Here is a 26544-nt window from a genome sequence, read left to right as displayed (position 1 = left end):
GACTGTGTAAGGGAAGGGAAAGAGCAGCGGAGCAACCCTAAACAAGCCCCTTCCCTCTCTGAGCCTCAGTTTAATCAGCTGCGAAACGGGAATGATATCTTGCAGGATTGCTGAGGATTTCGTGAGAACGGATTTATAAACTGTGAAGCCTAGTCCCAGAGTGAAGGGTGGCAGTGGTAGTGGTAGAAAGAGCTGTAAGTATATGTGGCACTTTGTAAACATGTCAAAGACAATGATGTACCTACAATGGTCTTACTCATTTATTTCTTTAACTCTTTATTTTGAGGTAGTTTCACATGTATGGAACAGTTGCAAAAATAGTATAAAGAATTCCCATTCCCTCTTTCCCCAGCACCCCCAGTGTTAACATCTTGTATAACCATAGTACAATTATCAAAACTAAGGAATCAACATTGATACAATATAATTAACTAAACTACAGACTTTATTTAGAATTCCCCAGTTTTCCCACTGTTGTCCGTTTTCTATTCCAGGATCCACTCATCCCACATTGCATGTAGTTGTCATTCTCCTTAGCTTCCTCCGGTTGGTGACAGTTACTCAGTCTCTTATTGTCGTTCATAACCTTGACACTTTTATAGAATGTCCCTCAATTTGAGTTTGTCTATTGTTTGTCTGGAAGAAAACATCAGAATATCACTTTATAAGAGAACAGAATTGCAAATTGAGACATGCAGTCTGTGCTTTCAGAATTCAGACCAATCCAGCTGCCAAACCCAAAAATGAGACCATCATGAATATTATGTGTGCATATAGTATGTGTGTTTGTGACTGTACCCCACACATACAACCACTTCCTGATTCTACATTTATTTGGTACATTTGTGTCTCAGCAGTTAATGGGGAAAGGTAGTGAAATACGAGGCAACCCAGTATATGCAAAATGTCTGGATGCCTGAAGAGGCTATCTACACAGCAGTTAAAGAGAAATGACAGCAAGGATTTTAAAAGTCACTTTCTGAAGTTTCTAGTGATGCCAACACAATGGCCTCTAACAGATCGTCATGTCCATATCAATGTTAACCAGTGGTTCTCAACTCAGGGCTATTTTGACCCCCAAGGGCCATTTGCCATACCTGGAGACGTATTTGATTGTCACAACTCAGGGAGGAGGGGGCTACTACTGGCATCTAGTGCAGGATTGCAACTGGCATTTAATGGGTAGAGGCCAGGGACACTGCTCAATATCCTGCAAACCTGCAGGACAACCCCCACGACAAAAAAAATATCTGGCCCAAAATGTCAATAGTGCTGAGGCTGAAAAACTCTGCTCTAGAAATTTAAAAAGGAGAATATAATGAAATATATTTCTATATTTGCAGTGGATTTATTTAGGAGAGAAATGTGTAAATATAAAAGTAACTGTAAAATGCATATCTGGCCATCTCTGAAGAATGTTGCCCCAAAAATGTTTTCACTCACTACCTATAATGGTTAATTTTAATGTGTCAACTTGACTGGGCTCAGGGTACCCAGATTGCTGGTCAAATACTGTTCTGGGTGTTTCTGTGAGGGTACTTTTGGATGAAATTAACATTTAAATTGGTAGATTCGAGTAAAGCAGATTGCCCTCCATAATGTAGGTGGGCCTCATCTGGTCAGTTGAAAGCCTGGATAGAATAAAAGGCTGCCCCTCCCCCAAGTAGGAAAGAATTCCTCCTTCCAACTGAAACATCAGCTCTTCCTACCTGACAACCTTCAAACCGTGACTTCAACTCTTCCTGTTTCTACAGCAGCTTTTGGCCTTCGAACTCAAACTAAAACATCAACTCTGCAGATTTTGGATTTGCCAGCCTCCTCCATAGTCACGTGAGCCAATTCTTTACAATAGATCTATGCATACATATAGATCTCCTATTGGTTCTGTTTCTCCGGAAAACTTAATATACTCCTGTGAAGCACCTCTTACTTTGGGATTTGGGGTAGATTCGTTTTGCTGTTTTATAAAAAGCCTAAGAAATACTGTAATGACCCTTTTGGTGGGTGTCATCTGTGTACTGTAATTTCACGCAATGTTGGAATAAGTACCTAGATTACAAACATACCTGATATTTTGTAGGTCAGTTCTGCACGCATAATCTAATCTCATAGGCTGTTCCTGCCTTTTAAACTCACTTCTGGACCATGTTTATTTAGTAAAACAAATAGTAGATATGAACTTGGAAGTGTTCACTGCCATCTTCTCACACAAGTCTGTCTGAAACCAGCAGCCATACTTATTACCACCTCCAAGCCAGATTCAAATGTCTTGCTGAAAATTTCCCATTGGTGGTATGCTTTTTTTCCTTCCAATTTCCCAAGTGGGAGACTTTGACTCTGAACTGGAAACATCCCAGTGTAAGTAATTGCATTTATTTTGTATTCTTTTAAATTAATTAGATTTGCCAAACTCATTGCTTTCTTTAATACAAAAATAGTCCAGCATGGCTTCTCTGCCTAATGTTAATAAAAAGATTTAGAAACTCACACGCTGCCTAATTTTTTAAAAAGCCTAATTCTACATCTTAAATTCATCTTGAAGAGGAAGTAATTATTAATACTCTAATGAAAATGTTAGTGAATTTCTAATAAGTAGGGGAAAAAAAGAAAAATCCAAAACCAAACCAGTAATACTAACATTGCAATATTAAACATTTCATTATCTATTTTTGTCTTCCTTTCTCTTGCCTTATTTGGGCTATTTCAAAGCATGTGCTTGGGAAGAAGTTAGGAGGAGATGTCTTTCATCTGCATTTCCTACCAGAGTCTTTCTTATGGGTGAAAAAATTGGAAGCTGCTGAGGTTAAACATCTGTGTCCTACAGTCCCCATTTGCTTCTTTTCTCATTATCACAAATAGTCAAGTTAGCTGTAATCTGAGAATATTTTCCCAATTTATTCTATATTCATGTTAAGGGACAGCCACATTTGGAAAAAAAGTTGAAAGCACTAACTTCTTTTTTGTTGTTGTTGTTGTATTAATCTCCAAGGATTTGGACAAGTTCTTAAAGATAAATCCATTTTCCCCTTTCAGGAAGGCTTGCCTTTAATTAGTCACCACATCCCAGAAGTAGCCAGTTATAACTGCTTCCCAGTGTCACCAGTCGTTGGGTTATACAGACCTGGTGGGGACATTTCTGCTTGGCATGGCATTTAACACAATGAGCTTTTTGAGCCTAAGTAAAATATACCTAGCAGTAGCTGATTGAAGGGAGCTGTGCTCCTGCTGAATATCAGGGCTAGTTAAGGAATAATTCCAGGAAGCAGAAAAACCTTGCAAATGCACCGGAAGATTCATGTAATTTTTTTTAATTAAAGTGTATTCGATGTACAATGTTGTGTTAATTTCTGATGTACAGCATAGTGATTCAGTTATTTTTATATATACTCCTTTTCATATTCCTTTTTATTATAGGCCATTACAAAGTATGAATATAATTCCCTGTGCTATACAGTAGGACCTTGTTTATTTTATATAGAGTAGTATCTGCAAATCCTGAACTCATATAATTCTTAATATTACCATTATGTGTTATTGCTGTAAGCAGTAATGCTACAAATGTCTTGAAAGTATATCTGCGTCACCTGCAGGGCCAAAATGAAGAGGGGATCCCACGATTGCCAGTCCAGATTGCCAGACAATACTGCTTTGAAGCAGCAGCAATTGCCTGCCTACCGGCTACAGCTCACAGCCACCAAAATCCTCTCTGGATTTTTTATCACAGGAGTGTTCTGCCTTGGTGCGGGTGTCATCCTTCTCTTGTCTGCAAAGAACATCAAGGAAGTAGAGGTTTGTCCCATCTTACATTTTTAATGCAATTTTTAAGAATTTTTAGCTTTGGGACTATAAATGAGTGGTCAGTTTGAGAACACAGCCCCTTGACAGGGAACTAGACGGGACTGGAACATCCCTTTTCTAGCTGGCAGGTGCACATGGTGACAGAGCCTCTGCACCTGCCAGAGATTATATTCACCCCTCCTCCCTCTTGAGGACAATCACTCTCACTCTGGTCAGTTCAGCCATATTTGTTTCCAGGGACCTGGCAAAATCAGGAGCTTTTTATGCTGGCAGAGTACCGAGCAAGCGATTGGTATTGGCAGGCGAGAGGCAAGGCCAGACGCCCGAGAATCATGTTGATAAAAAGAGTGAAGAACCAAAGATACAGGTCTTCGATTTTGCCCAACTTTCAAGCATTGTGTCTTTCCCTTTACAAATGAACTCCCTCTGAGATCATTACTTTAATCTAGGAAAAGCAAGAACCTAAATCTTTCTGGCCTCATCAGGATACTTAGCAAAATAAACCAAGTTCTACTCAGAGCTAAGGGCACACTCCTCAGTCACAAGCCTTTTGCCAATTTGATTTTTAACCTATCGGAGGATGAGAATCCCAGAAGCTGGTTGGGGGGAAGATCTGGTCTGAGCATGCCCACATTTGGTCTAATGAATTAAGTAAATGCTTCAGGCAAATCGGCTCTGGGTAGATTACCAGATATCCCAGACCGTATGACCACCATTCTGAAGGCAGGCCTGGAAAGCTCATCTATTCCCTCTCCCCACGGGGACTAGTGGCAAAATTACCTTGAAGGCCAAGTCTGTCAACATTGATTTCGTGTTCATGAGTGTCTGCTGGTGCTAGGAGTTCTGCTGGGTGTGCAGATGAGTGAGGTAGGTAAGACTTGATTCCTGCCCTCAGTGAACTAGTGACAGAGTAGGTAGGAGAGTGTGTGGTAAGAACACAGAGCTCAGCCACAGCTGGCTCGTTTTCCATATCCCAGCCCCATCCTTGCACAATGCCATTATACTATAGGCACACACTTATCAAAAGGATGGATTAGGGCAGCTAGTGTGGACTTCAATGAGGAAAATGTCATCTGAGGTCCCACTCCTCCTACCAACATATACTTCCCTACTGCCTTTCCACTGAAATTTTCTACTCCCCACCCCCCAGCTCCCAGCAGGTTATCTTCCTAGTGCCCCCAAGTCCTTTTGAGTCCTTTAGTGTAGTAATGTAAACCACCAGGCCACACCAGGTAGCAAATTAAACTTGCCTTGTTGAAGGGGTAGCAAAGTAATTGGCTTACAAGATTGATACTCATTTCCACAAAAAGCTCATCCTGTTTACTTGTCCATTTTCTTCTTCACCAGCCCCTTTCACCAACACCTCCTGTGTGTTTCCTGCTTCATCCCTCCTGGTCACCCATCCCTATCCACTATGAAATGCAGCCTCCATTAAAAGGCAGCCATTGCTTAGCAGGGTACAAGATTGACATACAGAAATCTGTTGCATTTCTTTACACTAACAATGAAATATCAGAAAAGGAAAGTGAAAAAAAAAATCCCTTTTAAAATTGCATCAAAAAATAAATAAAATACTTACCTCCTGCCAAGGAAGTAAAAGACTTATATGCTGAAAACTATAAAACATTGATAAAGGAAATTAAAGATGATTTAAAGAAATGGAAAGATATCCCATGCTCTTGGATTGAAAGAATTAATGTTGTTAAAATGACCATACTACCCAAAGCAATTTATGTGATTAATGTGATCCCTATTAAATTATCCATGACATTTTTCACAGAACTACACTGAAAATCCTAAAATTTATATGGAATCAAAAAAAAAAAAAAAAAGACCCAGAGTTGCCAAAGCAATCCTGAGGAGAAAAACCAAAGCTGGAGGCATAACCCTTCTAGACTTCAGAAGATACTACAAAGCTACAGTAATCAAAACAGTGTGGTCTTGGCACAAAAACAGGCATATGGATCAATCGAACAGAATAGAGAGCCCAGAAATAAACCCACACACCTATGTTCAATTAATCTACAACAAAGGAGGCAAAAATATACAATACAGAAAAGACAAGTCTATTTGGCAAATGGTGTTGGGAAAGCTGAACAGCTGCGTGTCAGTCAATGAAATTAGAACACTCCCTCACACCATACACAAAAATAAACTCAAAATGGCTTGAAGACAAACATAAGACAGGACACCATAAATCTCCTGGAAGAGAACAAAGGCAAAACATTCTCTGACATAAATTGTATCAATCTTTTCCTAGGTCAGTCTTCCAAGACATTCGAAATAAAAGCAAAAGTAAACAAATGGTACCTAATTAAACTTATAAACTTTAGTACAGCAAAGAAAACCATAAACAAAATGAAAAGACAACCTATGGACTGGGAGAAAATATTTGCAAATGATACAACTGACAAGGGCTTAATTTCCAGAATATATGAACAGCTCATTTAACTCAATAACAACAAAACAAACAATCCAATCAAAAAATAGGCAGAAGACCTAAATAGACATTTCTCCAACGAAGACATACAGATGGCCAATAGGCATATGAAAAGATGGTCAATAGCACTAATTATCAAAACTACAGTGAGGTATCACCTCACACTGGTCAGAATGGCCATCGTTAAAAAGTTCACAAACGATAAATGCTGGAGAGGGTATAAAGAAAAGGGAACCCTCCTTCACTGTTGGTGGGAATGTGACTTGTTGCAGCCAAAACAGTATGGAAAACAGTATAAAGATTCCTTAAACTAAAAATAGTTATCATATAATCGACCAATCCCACTTCTTGAGCATGTATCCGGAGAAAACTCTAATTCAAAAAGATACATGCACCCCAGTGTTCATAGCAGCACTGTTTACAACAGCCAAGGCATGGGAGCAACCTAAATGTCCATCAACAGATGACTGGATAAAGAAGTTGTGGTACATATATATGTGTGTGTGTGTGTGTGTGTTTGTATATAAAATGAAATACTACTCAGGCATAAAAGAAAATGAAAGAATGCCATTTGCAGCAACATGGCTGGACCTAGATATTGTCACATGAAGTGAAGTAGTAAGTCAGCAATAGACAAATATTGTATGATACTGTTTATATGTGGAATCTTAAACAAAAATGATACAAATGCACTTATTTATAAAACAGACTCACAGACATAGAAAACAAACTTATTGTCACCAAATGGGAAGGGGTGGTAGGGGGATAAATTAAGAGTTTGAGATTAGCAGATACAAATTACTATATATAAAATAGATAAACACCAAGGTCCTACTGTATATATAGCACAGGGAATTATTTTCAATAGCTTGTAATAAACTATAAGGACTAAATATATATGTATAACTGAATCACTATGCTGTACACGAGAAACTAACACAGCACTGTAAATCAACCATACTTCAATTTTTTAAAAAAGGAAGCAGCCGTTGCTGAATGCTGTCACCTCATGCATGTGAGAACTTCACCCCATTGTTGATTCAAGACAACACTGCAAACAACTTTCAACAGAACGCTTTTATCATGATATTAAGGGGATTTTCCAACTGACTTTTCTTTTAAGCCACTGTTTCTAACATTTTGCTTTCATACAGGAAGATCAGAAAAGAATGTAATCCTCTTTTGCACATGGAAGTGTTTTATTATGATGGGTAGTAAGATGAAGTGCTTATCCCAGGCCAGTGTGGCCAACAGAGGCCTAGTAGAAGAACAGAGTCCTAGTAGAAGAGTTTGGAACTGGCTTTCCTGTGCTCATTCAGCCCTGGGGCACATCAAGAAAGTGCCCTCTGTGCAGTTCACTTTAGGCAAGAATGATAATTCCTGCCTCTCCAAAATTCTGTGAGAAGCAAGCAGACTATGACCTTTGCTGTCATTTTTGAGCTATAGGTTTACAGAGTCACTCGAGCCACAAAGTAGACAGTAGATCAAAGATATATTTTTCTTATAAAATTTTTAGAGCTAGAAAGCACCTTAGATATCATCTAGTCAAAAATTATTTGATCATGAAACACATTTTTTCCTAATTCTGCATTGACAGAACTCCAACAAGAATCCATGGAGTAGAATGTATACTACTACAGTGACCTCACAGATCGATTAATTGCAATCCAAAATGATGCTAGTGAACAAAATGTGGGCCTTGGACGTTAAGGATTTAACTCAACATCAGAGACTGAACTAGAAGCTCAGTGTCCCCAGTCATAGTTCAGTGTGCTAGCTCTCAGTTACGATACAGCCCTGTTCTTTAATGCTTTTTAAAAAATTAGAATGCAGTTTCACAGACAAGGCATCAGTATTTTTAAAAATAATAATTCAAGGACCTAGAGATAGCCATTCTAATTAAAGTGGGCCAGAAAGAGAAAGAAAAATGCCACATGATAATCACTTATATGTGGAATCTAAAAAAAAAAGTAAGAACACGAATGAACTACTTATTATTTATAACTTAGATGACTGATTTCTTGACTATGTGAAAGCACATTTGACAGTCCTTTATGGTTGGATTACATCATTCTGTTAATTCTTACTTTGTGGTTGGCTTTATTCCTTTGACAACTATGTAAGTTTAAAAAGCTAAAGCTCTAATCTGTTCTGAGAAACAATGATCAGTACATATATGTAAACTAAAAGAAAAATGTGCCATATATTGTATATATGCATTTACATGCAATATAATGTATATGTGCAGTCAAAGTGTAACAATTCTACTAATAAAACTGAAAAAGGAAAAAATAAAGATATCATGAAACAACAAAGGCAAAAAAAAAATAGTTCAACTATTGTTGCATACTTAAAGAATGATTTAAGCAATTAAGTAGTCTTTTGGCTAATCTTTAATTTAGTATTCACACTTTACCCATATTGACTTCAAACACCCAGTGACTTAGCAAGCATTCAGAATTCTTTCTTGTCTTCTCTCCCTAAGAATCCAAAATCCCACTGGCAATTTACTGAGGAGAAAGCCAGTCCCTTGCTTCCCTGTCCTCCTCCATTCCCAAACTCTTCTAATTACTCCTCAACACGGTGAGGAAAAAGCAGAAGCCCTCTGCAGCACCCCACAACCACCCCTGGGCACTTGAGATGAATGTTTCCTGCAGCTGAAGGGAACCACACAACCCCATGACCTCTCTCTGAGCCACCCTTCCCACCTCTTCTTCCAGCTGCAGCTTCACATAACTGAGTCCTTGAGCCAGAGCTCACAGGAAAATGCCCATTTGGGACACACTACTGTTTTTTTATACCATTTTGCACAGATTTTAACTTTTAAACAACAGAATATAACACCATTTTACAATTACTTTGCATACATCAGTAACTCTACATTTTGGAAACACTTCTTTTTTGTGTTTGGTCATCTTTAATAACTTCCTCTAGACAACATGTAGGAGAATTCATTAGAATAAATATTTTCCAGACAATAAAATGGAAAAACAGTGAAGTTGACTTCCCCATAAAGCTGGTTAGACACAGTTCTCATGAGTCATTGACTAATACTTTCCTAATGACACCTTTTTATGATGGAGGCATGAGGCTGCATCACAGGTTACATAAATATGCAGTAGAAACCCTGAGCTCCAGGTAAGTGGCAAAATGCTGCCAGATCCCAAAATTAAAGGCTGTAAGGAGGCCCACTCCCTCACATCCACGGAGCGCTCATGTCCTGCGCAGTGAGCTGCCGGGTTCACATCCCAGACAGCATGCCCTCGACCTGGAGAGCTTGGAGATTTTGGTGGACTCAGGACTTTAATTTGAAGATCTGTATTCATGTCCTTTTTAATTAATAATTGTTCTTTTCCCCACCTGACAGATTAATTACACAGAAAAATGTTCAGATTGTGCAAAACTGCGGGAAAACACCGCTAATTTTGACAAAGAATGCACTTGCTCTATTCCCTTCTACCTCCCAGAGGCAATGAAGGTAAGTGAGATTCAAGAGCCTTCAGCTGGCTGTATGCTGCTCTATTCCTATTTAACACAGGGCAGTAAGTTCATGATCTCTACCAAATGCTTTCCAAAACTGAAAATACAAAAAAATAAAGCAGAGTGGAGTTGAGGGTCTGAGAAAGTGTTGAGTGCATGTGTGACTCTCCCTTTCCCTTTTTTTCCTTTAGACTTTCATTCTTCCCCTTTGTTTCTAAGTTTCCAGATTCTTTACCCACTCAACTTTGTAACATAATTCTCAACATCAATCAAACAGGTTTTATGCCAAATGTCAGCACAGGAGGGGACCATAGCAATCACTGGATCTAACCACTCATTTACAGTGAGAAACTTAATGGATTGAGAGGTTAAGTGACTTGACCAAGGTCACGCAGTGAGTTAGTGTCAAGGGTCACACACCTGGTGGGACTCTCCTTGGCTCCCCCTCCAAGTCATTCTACACATGCAGCTGCCTAGTCCCTAAGGCAACTCTTGGCCCGGCTGTCAGGCACTGTGAGAAATGCCAAAGAAATAAAAAGAGATGTCCCTGCTCTTAGGCGGATTAAAGTCTCGTGTTGTCCAGGTCCTCTGAGGAGCAGATGCCAAGACTAGATTAGACATAACAGAGATTTATTGGGGGAGCTGCCTGTGAGGGAAAATATGGATGAAGCCAGAGGAGGCTGTGAGAACACAACACAGCTCTGACCCCTGGGAAGGAGAGGGGAGGGGAGAAGGAAGGCAGGGGCAGGCAGCAGCATGGGAGGGTAAAGAAGAAGGGAAGATGGGAGGGAGGGAGGAAGGAAGGTCTGCAGAAAATTCTTGAGAAAGTTTCGGCAAGGCCGACAGAGAGTCCTGGCCTCAGTATCCCTGTTGCTCAGGCACTGGCTGGGAGCAGCCATGGGAGTGGGAAGCATGGCCTTGGTGCAGACACAGGATAACCTCAGAGCAGAGCAGCTGGAGCCGCCCCTTGATTACGCTCTCCGCAGTAGGAGATCAAGAGGCACCTTTTCAGGGCCTCTCTTGTCTTACAAGGTAGTCAGGACTTAATCAAATGAAAGTGTATTTTCTTCAGCTTTTCAAAGGTTCTGTTCTGTCCTCTGGGCTTTGCAACTCTCCCCACAGCGCCCTCCTCCCTTACCTGGTTCGTCCCTCTTCCTTGCCCTTCAGAGATGACTCTGCATGGGATGCTTCCATGTTCAAGCAGGCCTTCTCTTCAGCTTCTCACTAAGCATCCCATCTCAAAGTCTGCTTCCTCCCCAAACAGGACTCACTGTCATCTCCTGAAAAACCCTCCTTACTTCCCTTTCTGCTAAAGATTCCATTGCCAAGACCCAAAGATTTCCTCCTTGACTTTACCCTGCCTGCTCCTTTCTCATCCAGGCCTCTGATGTGTGAGCCCTGTTCTTCAATCCGTGTTTCTCCCAGCCACCCTCTCCCCAGTTCAGACCCTCCTGGTCTAGTATCACAGTGACTTTAGTTGCTCTTCTAGCCTCTGGCTTCTACATTTAGCCAACTGTTATTTGCAAAATCAGTAGACCATGCCCTGCCCTCCACCTAAATTTGCACTCTCTCACATTGTTCTTCAACACTGGAGGCCCAGCTATCTTTTCATCTTTATCTCCATGGGAGACCTTGTACTCCTGCCAAACTGACCCAACCTGTTTTTCCATGATACAGCTCTCTATGTTCTTTTGCCTAGAAAGTCTCCCCTCTCACTGCCACCTGTAAGATCCCACCTGTGTTAAGTCCCTAGTATCCCAACCCTTCCTTGAGCCTCCTTTTCACTCATGTTTCCAGCAAGAATTTTGCCCACATTTGTATTCTGGGAGTGCTGTTCCCACTCTTCTGATGGACTTGCAGTCACCCGTATAATATCCTATAGACTCGTTTCCTCTAATTACAGGAACCTCCCTGGGGACAGGGATCATGCTTTACGTGCCACATCACAGCTACTTACCCCCACCCTGTATCTGCATACAGACTCAACCTTCCCACCTGTTACCACACGGGAACCACCCATGCTCCCATCTGAAGGCTTACCTCTCACTTATGCAATAGATGCCAGCCTTTCTTGTCTTTATAAGGGCTTAACTCAGCAGTTCTTACCTCTCATATATCATCAACTTTTCTCTCTCCTGGATCTTTCCCACCAGCACACATATTATTTCTTAACATATCTGTAAAATACAAAAACAAAACACTCTTCTATCCTCCCAGATTTCCCTGCCAACTATTTGCCCATTTCTTTTCTCCTATTAGCAGGAAATCTCTTCAGAAGAGTCATCTGTCTTGGCTGTTCCCAGTTCCTCTCTTCTCATTCTCTCTTAGGCCCACTCCAATCAGGTTTTGGCCCCCAACACTCGCTGAAATTTCAAGGTTACCAGTGACTTCCACATGGATACATCCAGTGATGAATCCTTAGTGCCTCGACACCCACTGGACATAGGCGATCACTCCCTCAACCGTGACCCACTTCCTTCTCTAGGCTTTCAGGGCACCTTACGGTCTTGGTTTTCCTCCTATCTCTCTGGCCGCCTTCTTTGGTTCCATTGCTGTTCCTCTTATTTTCCCCAAACTCTTTATGTTGAGATCCTCAGGGCTTTAGTCTTCTTCTCCTCTCTTATACACTCACTTCCTAGGAAACACCATCCACCTCCTAGGTTCAAATACCATCAATCACCAACACCCTATTTTATATCTCTAGCCCACACCTCTCTTCCAGTATCCACCCTTGTATTTCCAGAAGCCTTCCTCAGGTCACCATTCAGATGTCTAATAGATATCTGAAACTCAACGTTTCCAAAACTGAACTCCTGATATCCATTCCTCCCCCTTATTTACTCTACACACCCCCCCCCCTTAAAAACAAAAACAAAAAACCTGTTCCACCCACAGACTTCTTAATCTCAGGTGAAAATAACTCTGTCCTTCTGGTGCTCAAGCCAAAAGCCCAGGAGTCATTCTTGACTCCTTTCACTCTCTCACACCTCGTATCCATCCATCCTACTGGCCCTACCTTCAGAATATATCCAAAGTATATTCACCTCTGCCCCCTCTGCTGCTACTACCCAGCTCCACACCACATTCACCTCTCAGGTGGGGTTCTGAAATAGCCTCCTATCAGGTCTCCCTGTTATATCTATAGCTCAATATAGCAGCCAGAGTGAACGTTTTGAAGCATAAGTCATACGTTATTCCTTTGCTCAAAAATTTCTGCAATGGCTTCTCTTTCCACTCAGTGAAAAAGCCTAAGTCCTTACAAGCCCTTACATGATCCTCTTAACCTCCTCCCTTCATTCTCTTCCCCCATCCCCACTCTGACCACACTGTACTTCTTGTTCCCCAAACAAGTCAGGCATTCTCTTATGCCTGTCCCCAATTTTTGGTTGGCATTATCACCGAATAAGGCCTACACTGCCCATCCTATTTCACTGCAACCTGTCGCCTCACCTCACCCTGCACTCCTAACTTTTGTTACCTCGCTGTATTTCCATTGTTTTCCACAGTATTCATCACCTTGTAACATGCTATATAAATGAACAGTTTATTATATGTATTGTTTATTGTCTGTCTCTCACTGTTATATCCCAAGCACCTGTAACAATGCCTGGCACACTGTAGTTGCTCAATTAATGGTTATGGAATGAACATATGAATCTTTGCTTCCTCCACAGTGTATAGCACAGTAATTTTACATGGTAGATGCTCAGAAAATGTTTGCTGAAATGTTAAATTAATGGAAGAAAGATAAAGTGCTAAATTATATGGCTTTATGCTCCAGGAAGTTTTGGTGTTTTGTGTCCCTTTCCTATTTCCCAATTGACCCCGGATGAACGCATGTTGGCATCAGTAATATTCTGAATACAACTGTGTCTCTAATCATTTTTGTGAGTGTAAGTCAGACACAGATTATAAGGAAATTACTGAGCTGTACCTGGGTTGTAAGTGATATCTATATAAGGTCACTGGGAGAAGTTTTATATATGTGTTCTTTATTAGAGATCAAAACTGAGAATTTTGAGAATTCTCAAATTGTAATTCTCTACAGTTGCTGCCCTTTCTTGCCTTCCTCCACTCACTCTGCTGCCCCCATCAAAGTAAAAGTTAGTGTTGCTTTTTTTTTTCCTAAAAGCATTAAAAATTTATTCTCTAGAAATCAGAAGTCTGAAATCAGGGTGTCAGCAGAGTTGGCTCCTTCTTGAAGGCTCAGAGTGCTTACAATTTTAAAGAAGAAAATCCAAAAGATAAAAACCTTAAAGTGCTTGGGTTCCCATCTGTCTGTCCTTTAAAATCCTAAAGGCAAGTAAGTGTTACCAGCTGCTAACCATTCCTTTCAGGCAAAGGCTTTCTCATAAAAATCCAACCAAACTACTCAGGGAAACCACAGGGCCTTCAGCTCACCAGGTCACACATATCACACGTGCTAGACAATGGATCCACGGAGAGCTCTCTACCGTAACCTAGGAATTCGGCACCAAGTACCACAGGAGAGGAACAGCCTCACGAAGCGCATTGTGCCTCCAGGACTAATAAACAAGACAATGGTCTCGGAGGCCTTGTTAAGCTAAATCTTGGACAAAGAATCATTGAAAAAGGGTCATTAAACCACTTTTGTCCCTAGTGTGTGAGTGTTCTCTGCCTGCTGATTTTGTCATTTATATGAACATATAACTTTGGGTAAGGAGAATTCTCTTTTAGCTCCCAAGAAAATGCACAGTCAGTCCCATGCCCCGGATTCCAGATTTTCTCGCGTTGTGGGCCAGCAGCAAAGGCTCCCTCTTCAGATGAGGAAGCACAGTCAGGGCTTCCCACTGCGCCTGGCCTGCTGGCCGTCACACCCACGCTCTCCTTTCGTGATGCCCCAGCCCACCTCTTTCTCAGGGTGCAGCGGCTCCCCTCCTCGCTGTTGCAGAGACTCTTCTCTGACCAGGGACCACGCTCTTCAGCCTTGGTTGTCTTCTATACTGGGCGACACTTACCGTGACCTTCATTTTCAGCCTGCCCTGGGTACCAGCTCCCGTCTCCCATGCTCATCCTCTTCAAGGTCCTTAGGGTGAGGCCATATTTGCATGGAACGAGAGAATCAGTTGCCTCAGGAAGTTGTAAAGGACTGCTTTTGTATTTCTAGCACTGAACATAGCACCTAACACATGGGAGGCACTAAATAAAATTTAGGCTTTCATATTTGTGGATGCAGGCCTTTATTAGTTTGGAGATAGGTAGTATATTAATCATGAACAGCTACATCGGACAGTTACATTTGCATCATATGTGCTGTTAGTAAAATCTGCATCAAGTCTGCCTGGAGAAGTTCCAGGGCCTTGGTACTTCACCATAAAGGTAGAAGCATTGATGGTAGCCCGTGCCTGGGCAGCCACATACAACAGCATCCATGAAAAAGTTTATCTCCCATGGCAACCAGGCTGCGTATTGCCAAGGTGAAAATCACTTTTCTTCTAGATTAGCAAACCATTCCATCTTTTTGTCCATAACAAATGGTTCACCATTTCTTGACCAAGCATTTTATGACAGAGTACTGTGCTAAATCCTTGGGGTAAAAAGACAACACGGGGCCTGGACCCCAAGGAGCTAGTCTCATGTCTTTCACGTGTCTAGTACGTACATGCACCTAGACATGTTCAGTGGCCCCAGTTTTATTCTATGGATTTGCTTTGAAACAATGTGAATTTGATGCTTACCACAACCCCTAGGCAAAGCAGCTTTCCCAGAACTGCTGGGAAATAATTGTAAAGCCAAATTTTACATATTGAGAATACAAATGATAAATTTTTTTAAGGCAAAGTGTGGTGACCCTTCCAAAAACATTAAAAGTAAATTATTTAGTCCTTTTAATAATTCTATGTAGACCAGGATTTTCCAACACTGATTTTTAGAAATAATTTCTCGGGATTCTATTTGATATAAAGAAACTTTCAGTTCCCATCAATATTTTTCTGTACTACTTCTTGCATTTAAAAAATCCTGTCCATGTTTATTAACAGTCCAGCTTATTTTCCTCTCACCTTACTGCTTCCTCTTCTCCTCTACAGGGTGATGTTTATATGTTCTACAAACTGTACGGCTTCTATCAGAACCTCTATCAATATGTTCTATCCAGGAGTAATAGCCAACTGATGGGTATAGATATAAAGGTAAGGCTTTATTTAACTTGTTATAACACTCTTTATTTTTTTTTTAAACCTGTTGAAGCTTTCAGTCTAAAAGAGAATATGGAAAATAAACTCAAAAGCTAAGGTTTTACAAGACAGAAATGCTCATTTTATTCTTGCGTGAACTGCAGGGGCCGGGTATTCAGGATAACTGCTCCTGAGAAGCAGCCCTTTCCCTCTTCAGAGCAGGAATGCGAATCTTGTCCAATTAAGTGGTTATGCTTTCATGCACCAACCATTTTTTTATTTGACAGCATTTTATATTAAAACCAGATATGTAGTGGATTGCCCAAGTCTTGGTAATAGTGAATGTGTCAGAAGGGCAAGTCTTCATGTACATTTCAATCATAATTCAGGATATACGCTTCTGTGAATAAAGTTGATGGCATGTTGGAGCTGCTTCAAAGAGTAGAGTTTTTGCTTTTAAATGACTGACACATCAATTAGATTTCAGTATTGCTTCTTCACACTTAATTTCTGTAGTTATCTTGAAAGTTGCCCATTTTACCTAATGGATGCACCTGCCATTTTGATAGTGGCTGGTCTCAGTCTGGCTCACTCTATATCCACCATCATCCTTCCTATAATGGGCCTTCAATCAATATAGTTTAAGGAAATTGGACTTTACTTGATTGAATAAAAGCCTTTGGTTTAATTGAATATTCTTTCAGACTACAAAAAAAAAAATCCTTTCAGATTACAAAATTTTACTCTTGGTAGATGGTATTCAGCATACTGGCAAGAAAAGCTAGAAGGAAACCTTTTCTATAGCGATATTATATAAAAGTGCTTTTTAGCAGCTACTCTTTTAAAAATGTATTCTGGTAGTTAGGTGGATGGATTCCCTGTGATAAGTCATCTATCTGTAGACTCACAATTTTATACTTTTTGGAATATAAATTACACTTCAATAAGAAAAAGCCTTTGAAAATGTAATCTGGTGGGGGCTTAAGTGTGGCATTTAGCACAGCCAACAAAGTTCCTTCCTGCAGACATAGTTGGTATGCTGTGTACTGCTAATGAGGAAAAAAAACTACACACACATGCATGTACACATACACATTATCTTCAAAACATGAAAATTTTCTAGTCTAAGTGATCCAGTAGCCTGGGAACAACAGTCCATAATCCTGGTCTGTGCCAATAAATCAGTGTGGGTTAATTTACATTTGCCAGTGTTTTCGTTTTCAGCATTTTAAGAATTTACTGAAAGCGCTTATTCCTGTATCATTTCACATCCAGGATGTTAGTAACTGTGCTCCTTTCAAAAACTCCCACAACGGGATCCCCATCGCTCCTTGTGGTGCTATTGCCAACAGCATATTCAATGGTAGGTGACTTTTCTTATCTCCATTGTGTTCCCTTTTGTAAGTGTGTAACAATCTAAATGTCCAGAAGATCACTTCTGCAGCTGAGTGGCCGGGCATCTCTAAGAAATGTTTGTATACATTATCCACTGATTTATGGTATTTCATTTGCAAATGGGTTCCCCCTTATCAGAGATTTGAATAGTTAAATGAAGCCGAAGAGTATTTTTCAGTTAACTGGGGCATTGGAAGGAAAAAGAAGAGTCTTTGGAGTCCAGCATCTATGACATGTCGGCATGTGGAGAAGCTGCTAATACTCTGGTTTATTTTTCAGCTGTGTCTGGTTGTGCAATTCCAAATGTGGCAAAAATACTTGTATCTCTAATACAGTTTTTAATTTCCTTATAGACACCATTGTTCTTTCATACAACCTTAATTCATCCATGAGTATCAAAGTCCCAATGCTAAGGAGTGGAATTTCATGGTGGACAGACAAGTATGTCAAGTTTTGGAATCCAGGTTCCCAAAATCTTTCTAGTGCGTTTGCAGGTAAGATCCATAGATTAGCTCAACATTCTTCTCTCTTTATGGAAACTTTGGTTTTGATATGTGGGGAGGTGTTTATGATGCCTGCTTCTTTACTTCTTTGTTGACCTCCTTTTGCTTTTTCCCCTACCTGTGGGCATCTCCATCGCATACCTATCAGAAACATGAGGTGATTGGTACCCTGGTTCCCTCCAGTTTACCGTTGGGAAAAAGACAGTGTTTTAAGAAATTTGCTGCTTAATCTATAATTAGAGTGATCATGTAATTTACTGTCCAAACTAGTATGCTTTTGAGAGTGAAAGGGACACTAGAATAACTAAAGTTATATATTTATTTGAAAGTTTTATTTATTGACCAGTAAACTGACATTACCATATTGATGGACCTATAAAAGAATTCTACTATGAACTATTTTAAAAATGCAATTCTTTAAAAAATTAAAATAATAAATTTGTGTACATTAAATCAAGTTTTAAAAATTTATATATTATCTAAACATTGAAGGATAATGTAAACAAAATAATTATTCTGGATACAGAATCACATACTTTAATCAGTTTCTTGGCCATATCTGTCTTCACTACATGCCCCTGTATTTTTCTAATGAATTTTTTAAACAATATTTTATTAAAATATTATTTTTAATTTTTTCACAAAATTGTCTGCAATCATTTTTGAAGTTGCATTTTATGGTTAATCAGTTTGAAATTGTTGCACCTTAATTGATTCTTCTCTTTTGACTCTGTTTTTTTTTTTAATTGAGAAAATATGTATACTTGATGAGGTACCTATTATGTTTACAATTTTACTAAATAGAGGATATTCTCATTTTTAATTCTTCTGTATTGAAATATGCTAGTATTGTAACCCAAGTATTTTTGTAGGCCCTGTCACTTTTCGACTTCACATTTTTTCTATGTTTTTTTTAATATTTTACTAACTTTAAATGCTACAAAACCTTAGACCTTCTTGATATCCTTTAATTCTGATAGAGAAGAAAATTTTATCCAATCAAAACAGGAAAACTCCACCAAAATAGTTTTCACAAAATTGAGGTATTCCAAAGCACAATTACAGAATTTAAAAATTAAGTTGTATACCTTTTGAACTTTCATTATGCAACATGGTCAGTTGTTCTCTTGCTTTTATAGGGGTAAATTTCAGTATCTTCTTGTTTGCAAACTTGGTTTTCAATAATTACAATTAACTAAATCTTCAAAAATTATGTTTTATGGCATTCCGTATTTAGAATACTTCGTCTAAAACTTTTCAACTATTTTGAACAAAATTTCACCAGAAGTTAGAGGGCTCATTTATCAAAATAAGTTTGAGGATTATTGTGAGACATGTCATTTGACATAGAAAACAGCTCTTTGAAGGCTCAAACACTTGTGAAATTCTGGTTGATGATGTATAACAAAAATAGGCCACGTGTACTTCCTTGCCAAAGCATTTCTTTAACATCTTTGTCACTGTAAAAATTTTGCAGTTTATTTTCTGTGTGGATATATAAAAATATTTAAACTTCCACAACTCTTCTTTTGATAACAAAATATTGTAACTTGCTTGGATACAGTTAATTATATATGTAAAACAACCAATTTAAAACTCATTTCTCCATAAATTTCCAGTTTACTAAGAACATTATCTTTACTCTGATGTTTTGCTCCACCAAATTTGCATTTATGTTATCACTACAAAACCAAAAAATTTACACTTGATTGCTTAATTTTTTAACTGAATTTATGGTAATATTTATAATAATGTCAGAGGTTTTATCTTCCAAGATTGAATATTGAGAATCTTTGCTTTGATTCCATGAAGAAGCAAATTTAAAAAATCAAACCAATATATTCAGATGGATGGATACATCTGAAGACATAGATATAAAAATGGCCTCATTTAACTGTTTACAAAGTTCTTTTTGTGCTCATAGAGCCAACACATTAAAGCTTTCCTTTGATTACAAAAATAATTAATAAAAAAGTGAAAGTAAAGGGAAACTCATTTGACCTAAATAAAAAGCCATGCTCTAGACCAGAAACTGACACATTGTAAACTGACTATACTTCAATAAAAATATATATATTAAAAAAAAAATTCATGCTCACATAATGATATATAAATAGACTTTCACTAGCTATATGAGGTAAAGCATTGTCTTTGAATACATTCTTTTGAAAATACACACAAATTTTTGGAGTAGATTCTGATGTTCTTCAGCAGATTTATATCTTTTGATTTTCCCGTGGTCATTGACATCATGATAGTTCCCATAGTGGGGGGTAAATGTCAACCAACATTGCAGTTATCACATCATCAACTTTCTTTGAAAAAGAATTCTTAATTTCACATTAAACATGTATGTTCCATTTTTTAGCTCTTCACAGCTAAAGGGATTTACTAGCAAATAAAAAAAAAACAATACCAAACAATAAAATAGTTGTAAATTTACAGCATATAATAAATAACACTGTTGCAAGAGAGTTCAAAGTACTCTCAGCAAGACTGTTCAGCATCTATTTTTCACACGGCGTCATGCATGTATAACATAATCTGTGCTACCCCACATTTCCCACTGACCCCACTGACTTGCACCCTGGCAGCTTCACACATCTCACAGGCCAAAACAGAGGCTATGGCCTAACTGGCTGGAAGGTCACACAGCGGCAGGGGTCACAGGGATCTGTTATGTTTTGCTGTGAAGGGCCTCTTGTTATCTTTCATTAGTGACATGTTAAAGTAAGCTCTCTATTCATTGCACACGGGTCTCTGTCACGACTATGAAGATGATGGCTGGCAGCTGGAAGGATCAAATTGTATGTATATTATTTGTTTGGTATAAATGCTAAATTAGATGAGATAATGGACGACAGACGTAAATAAACCTTTTGATAACAAAATATTGTAGCTTGCTTGGATACAGTTAATTATGTATGTAAAACAACCAGACTGTCTTAGGCAAACTGGCATGTATGGTCACTGTATCTATAATTAAATTCCCAGTTTTTGAAAGGAAATTGGCAACCTTCTATTGTTTTGTCTTACCATAACCACAGGCCTGTAACACAAAGCATCCTTGGCATTCTCTTATCTCCTGCACTTTGTTCTTAACTTGTGTTATAAGAGTTACCATGTTATACCATAATTATCTGTTTGAATACCTGTCATCCCCACTTCAGTATGTGAATTCCTTGAGAAAAAGGATTGGATCGTGTGTAGTTTTGTATCCCTGGTGCTTGACACAAATGAGCAATCAAGAAGTGCTTATTGTTGAGTGAATGGATGAACACAAATGACCCAGCTGAACTCAGAAAATGAAAGAAGTTGGTACTTCCTACACCATGCCTCTCATATCCTCTGAAGAAATAGGTTGGGGTGAGATCAGAGGTTGGTAAAGAAAGACGTGCTTGAACCTACGTTGTTTTTACTCCCTGGGTGATTCAGATATCAGTGGCCCATAGGACATGTAGCCTTGGGGCATAAGCCCTGGCTAAAGTGGAGAGAGGGTAAGGTCCATATGCAGGTACCAAAGGTAATTTTGATTTTGATCAAAATCCTTCTGGCAACAGCAATTAAAGTCTTAGGAAGGGCCAACATAAGTGAGCTGCACAATTTTTTCAGAGGAAGTTTCTCCAGCAAAGGATTATTTCCAGAGGAAGAATAAGTATAGAAACATACTTCAGCAGATTAATCCAACAAAATTTGGCACATGCTTTTATAAGCACTGCAACCCATGCTTAGAAAACAGGACTGGGTCTCTTTTAGAAGAAAATTGTCAGTGGTCAGAGTTGAGAAAGAATGGTTTCCTACAAATAGTAGAACCAGTTTTATGGAAGTAAAAATTTCACTGAACTCTTGCTGACTTTCTTTAAAATTCAGAATGCTTTCTACTGTCAACTTCTGTCTGCTCTCATTGGACTCGCTCATCCCTTTACAAGCATTTATTGAACCACGTACCACATGCCAGGCTCTGGACTAAATGCCAGTGAAAAAAAGTTGAGGGAGATATTGTACTCAAGAAACAGCCATAGAGTGGGAAAGACAGACATGCCCACGCATTAAAGTGGGGGGTCAACTCAACAGACTGAGCTCCTGACACTGGTCTTCCACCCTGTGCTGCCAACATTCCTCGGCACAGCACCCAAACCTACCCGGCTTCCTGCCTTTGGAACAGGCTTGCAACACGTTTGCTGTCCACCTTCTCCCTTTTACCAATTCCTCTTCCTTGCTTCCGACTTTGAGCTCTTAGGCACAGGGCTGCAGGGAATCTCTGTGTAACATGATCTTCCTGCACTTCCATGATTATTTCCTTAGAATACAGTCCTAGAAGTAGACATTCCAGGCCCAAATGTATGCAAAATACCTTAAACCTTTTGCTGCATCTTCCTAGATTGCCAAAGATATGGTTAATCTACACACACATCTGCTCTGTGCAAGAGTTCCCATTTCTATTGCCTCATTGATGGTTCTAATTCTTGTCTATAAATGTTAAATCATTTTTAGGTGAAACAGTATCTTGTTTTAATTTGCTGTTTTCAGATTACTAGTGAAGTTAAAGAAAATGAAGACATTCCCCATGATGCTATCACGGAATACCACCACCGTTATCATTTTGCTCTACCTATTTTTTCAATGCTTTATTATGCATTTAATATAGTTGAACACATCATACACATATAATATGATATTCTGCTTTTTTAAACCCTATAGCAATATCATCAGCATTTCTCCCCACATTTCTCTAGAGTCTCTGTAACTATTATTTGTAATGGTTGTATACTCCAGCAGCTTAAACACATACACTTTTTTTAAAAGTAGAATTTCGACTTCTCTTTCCTCAAGAATGTGAAAGTTGTTTCATTCTCTACACTTTAAGGAAAACTGAAGAGAGCAGATGATTTTTCTCAACCACATCCATTGTTAACTCTCCACAGGAACTGCAAAGCCCCCATCCTGGCCCAAGCCCGTCTATGAACTGGATGAAGAGGATCCAGAAAACAATGGCTTCATCAATGAGGACTTCATCGTGTGGATGCGGACGGCCGCCTTTCCCACTTTCAAAAAGCTTTACCGCCGACTCAGTCGAATACAACATTTTACTGAAGGCTTGCCGGCTGGTAGCTATAGTTTCGGAATCACCTACAGTATCCTTTTAAGTATCATAGCCAAGGGAGCCCTGGATCCAGCGGGCAGGTTCCATTCATTTAGCCCCCCAGAGCCGTGGTACAAGCTCTGCCCTGAGAGTGCTGGGTCCTCCCTCTGTTCCTCCCTGTATTAGGTATGGAGCCGGCTAGCAGGAGCCAGGGCCTTGGGTGTGGACACACGGGCCATGTCAGGAGACGTGCTTTATTATGAGATTCTGAATGTTTTCACTGAATTTAAAAATACAAACGTAATTCTTGACTTAAGAACAAAAAGGATTTCAAAATGACACTAAACATTATCTTTTAAAAATGATATACTTAAACACAATTTATACTAACTCTGGTCTTCAGACTTAAAGTCCCTTCCCGATTCTCCCTGAGGCAGAATCTCTCCAGGGCTTGCACACAGCTTTGAGACGTCAGCCCAATTAGGCATTAGCACCTTCTCAGAGCTACTGGCCAGGAGTCATTTGTGGGACCCCCAGCAGGCCAGCGGATCTGAACACCAAACTCTCTACCTCCTTTGTCTCTCAGGGAGCTTGGTTGAGAGATTCTTAGGATCAGTGAATGATGGTATGTGTTCCAGTTCCCTGCTCCATCTTTTCTTCTTTTCTATCTTGGAGCAGAACACAGACATCTCCACTCTGACAGGGGAATGGGGACAGTCCTCGAGCAGAGATACTCCCACTGATGTGACACCATCTCTACCTCTCAACTTGTTGCCTCCTTATGTTTACTGACCAGGAGTATGGATTCCTTCAGCCATTCCTCTAGCATGGTCTCTAACTCTGTTCTATGAAAAAGAAAGCCAGAAATTGCTCTGTCTTACGCAGCATTATATGTGCAGATCAGAAAGTAAGCCGTAGAATACTACCTTTTAAATAGGATTTCAGCAACCCCCTCTCCCTCCACCCCTCAGAATTTGAGATTGGAAGTTGCTTGACTGTAATCTCTCGAGTTGGACCTTCTGTTCCCAACAAGTTTGTCTGTGATTGCCCTACCAGTAAAGCAGTTATGGTTGCAATCAAGATACAGGAAAAATAACACATCGTGTACTGCTGCCCTCACAATGCATTACAGTGAGTTTGAGGTTGAGGGGAAAAGGAAGGGCGTCCACATTCCAAACATGAGAGACACTATTTGTCCTCTTAAAACACGCCCTCCCTGGGCGTCTTCACTCACAGTCATATTTTAATTCTGATGATTCTCAAAGCTAAATCTTTGTGCAGAATCTCAATCCTGAGCTTTGGTCCTATGCCTGCGTTGAACCCTGGTGTGAGTGTTACCCATCCTGCCTCACAGCCTGGCTAATATGCAAGGAGTCCTAAGCCTGAGCTGCAGAAAATGCCTACCACTTCTAAGAGGGCAAAGACCCTCTTAACGAAACTGACAAGAGAAGACAACAGCCAGGTGGCTGAGTTGAGATAGCACCCAAGGACCTGGTGACAATGAGGAATTTTTTATTTTGAAATATAGTCAATTTACAGTGTTGTGTTAGTGTCAGGAGTACAACAAAGTGATTCAGTTATACATATATAACAATTCTTTTTCATATTCTTGTCCGTTATAGGTCATTATAAGAAACTGAATGTAGTTCTCTGAGCTATATAGTAGGTCCTTGTTGTTTATTTTATATATAGTGGTGTGTATCTGTTAATCCCAAACTCCAAATTTATCCCTTCTGCCCCTACAATGAAGAATTTTGATGTAAAAGAAAGAGACTGAGTTTCCTAACAAGTTTCCTTGTGCCTTTAAATAGCATGATGCCAAATGATTTGAGGCCTTTTAAGAGCTTTGCTGGGAAATGCCGTTGCTATGAGAAGACTTTATTTGTTTATTAGTTTGGTTTACAAAAGGCACCAGATGTTTAAAAACCTCAAGCCACATGCATAATCAGAATGACATCATTAAAATGCTAATGATAGCAAACCCACTTCAAACACTTTCTCCCCAGCAGTGAGGGATGCTGGCCTTTTCAAAACCCAAATGAATGCACCACCTTTAGTTTTCCTACTAAAAATGTTTTGCCATCTATCTCCTTTTTTTTTCCTCTTCACTCCTTTTGAAGAATTTTCCCTGAAGTAGAAATTCAAACCTTAGCCTATGAAAGACTTTAGCCTACCCTCAGTATCCTGATCCATAAACAAAAATTTAGATTTACTGTAAAATCTATCTGTATTCTTTTCTTTTCCTTGAGTTTGCCGAAGAAAATTAAATATATTTGTTCATTACTGAGTTGTTTCTAAGTTGTTCAGATCTATTTGTGTCAGAATTTCTTTTGTAGATTATAACTATGTAAGAGGGAAGGCGTGTCTTTATTTAATTTCCTTCCAGCAAGTACAACATACTGCTTGGTAAAGATCAGACTGTATGAAATTGAATATTCGACCATTTTTTACCTACAAAAACAGGAATATTATATGGTTCAACCTAATGTATTTAGGATATGTTGAGGTGGTGCTGAGACGTGCTGAGACAGATCCTTAACAGGTTTTCTTTTCTTAGATTTTCCAGTAACCAAGTTTCAAGGAGAAAAATCAGTTGTTCTTTCCACCCTGACATGGAGTGGAGGCAGTAGCCTCTTCTTAGGTCTCGCCTACACAGTGACAGGAGCCCTGACGTGGCTGGCCTTCTTTGCCATGATGGCAATTCACTTGAGGCTGAAAGAAAGGAAAACGTTATTTCACCAGGAGTAAAGTCAAGCTTTAAAAAGAAAAGCAGAAAACACAGAAATGGACGGTGAAGTAATGGAGCCAAAGATCCCTGACAAGGTTCAACATGACTGGGATATTTCATCAAAGGAACTGAATTAACTGATCAAGTACATTCCCAGATGAATAAATAATGAGAGTTTCAGAGTGAAGAAGAAGAAAAGAAGAGGAGGAGGAGGCCTAATTAGGTATAGTAAAATGTCCTGAGAATGGGGAAGATAAATCATCCTTGAGCTCTAAACCAAGTCTTGGGTATTTATTTGAAGCCCTTGTGCCTGAAGGTAGGTGAATACCTAGAAGAGTGGCATCACCAGACAAGAGTAAGTAATTCTGGGGTCCCCAGGATTAAGTGACTCCTTTTAACCATCAGTCAGGCTCAGACAATGAGTCTTCGTGGGCTGGTTGAAATGATAGACTTCCCAACAGCAATTGTTAGCGTTGAATTGAGTGATAAGGGTGGTTTTTGAAAACTGATTTATTAAATGTTTTCTCCTTTCTGTTGAGTCAAAATGAAGTCTTTTCTGCAAAGAGTAAACCAAGGTTATAGCAGTGCCTCAGCACCCAAAATACATAAGTACGCCAAAAGAAAGTGCAGGGATTTCCCTAAAATTCCCATGTAGCCAAGAGGGAAGCATGGAAAGTGACTGAATCTCTCAAAAACCACTCAACGTTTGAGGGCCCAACACAATTCTAAAACTTATATTGGGATGACATATTCTAGAATGCAGATAATGACATGGATTTGTGGCATTTGAATTATATGTGTTGAGGGAGCTTCTCAGGGTTCATCTTAAAAGGTTTGAATTCCTGCTAAATGTCACTTACAGGAGACTGAACGAAGTACAGCTGACCCTTGAACAACGCAGGGGTTAGTGGCACAGACCCCTGTGCAGTCGAGAATCCACCTGTAACTTTATAGCTGGCCCTTAGTATCTATGGTTTTGC

General features: G+C 39.5%; 1 protein-coding gene across 1 annotated transcript; it reads left to right on the top strand.

Annotated features, from left to right (window-relative positions):
* Positions 1 to 76: 76 nt before the first annotated feature.
* Positions 77 to 26544, top strand: LOC105087789 (cell cycle control protein 50C). The gene is made up of 8 exons (XM_010978554.3): positions 77 to 1830; positions 3591 to 3789; positions 9606 to 9716; positions 15769 to 15870; positions 17131 to 17218; positions 17604 to 17744; positions 22679 to 22888; positions 25394 to 26544. Exons 2-8 carry the CDS (start codon positions 3598 to 3600, stop codon positions 25582 to 25584), a joined length of 1035 nt encoding a protein of 344 aa, XP_010976856.1. The 5' UTR covers positions 77 to 1830; positions 3591 to 3597; the 3' UTR covers positions 25585 to 26544.

Source organism: Camelus dromedarius, chromosome 2 (genome assembly GCF_036321535.1).
Source record: "Camelus dromedarius isolate mCamDro1 chromosome 2, mCamDro1.pat, whole genome shotgun sequence".
Classification (NCBI taxonomy): Eukaryota; Metazoa; Chordata; class Mammalia; order Artiodactyla; family Camelidae; genus Camelus; species Camelus dromedarius.
This window is presented reverse-complemented; position numbering and strand designations above follow the sequence as displayed.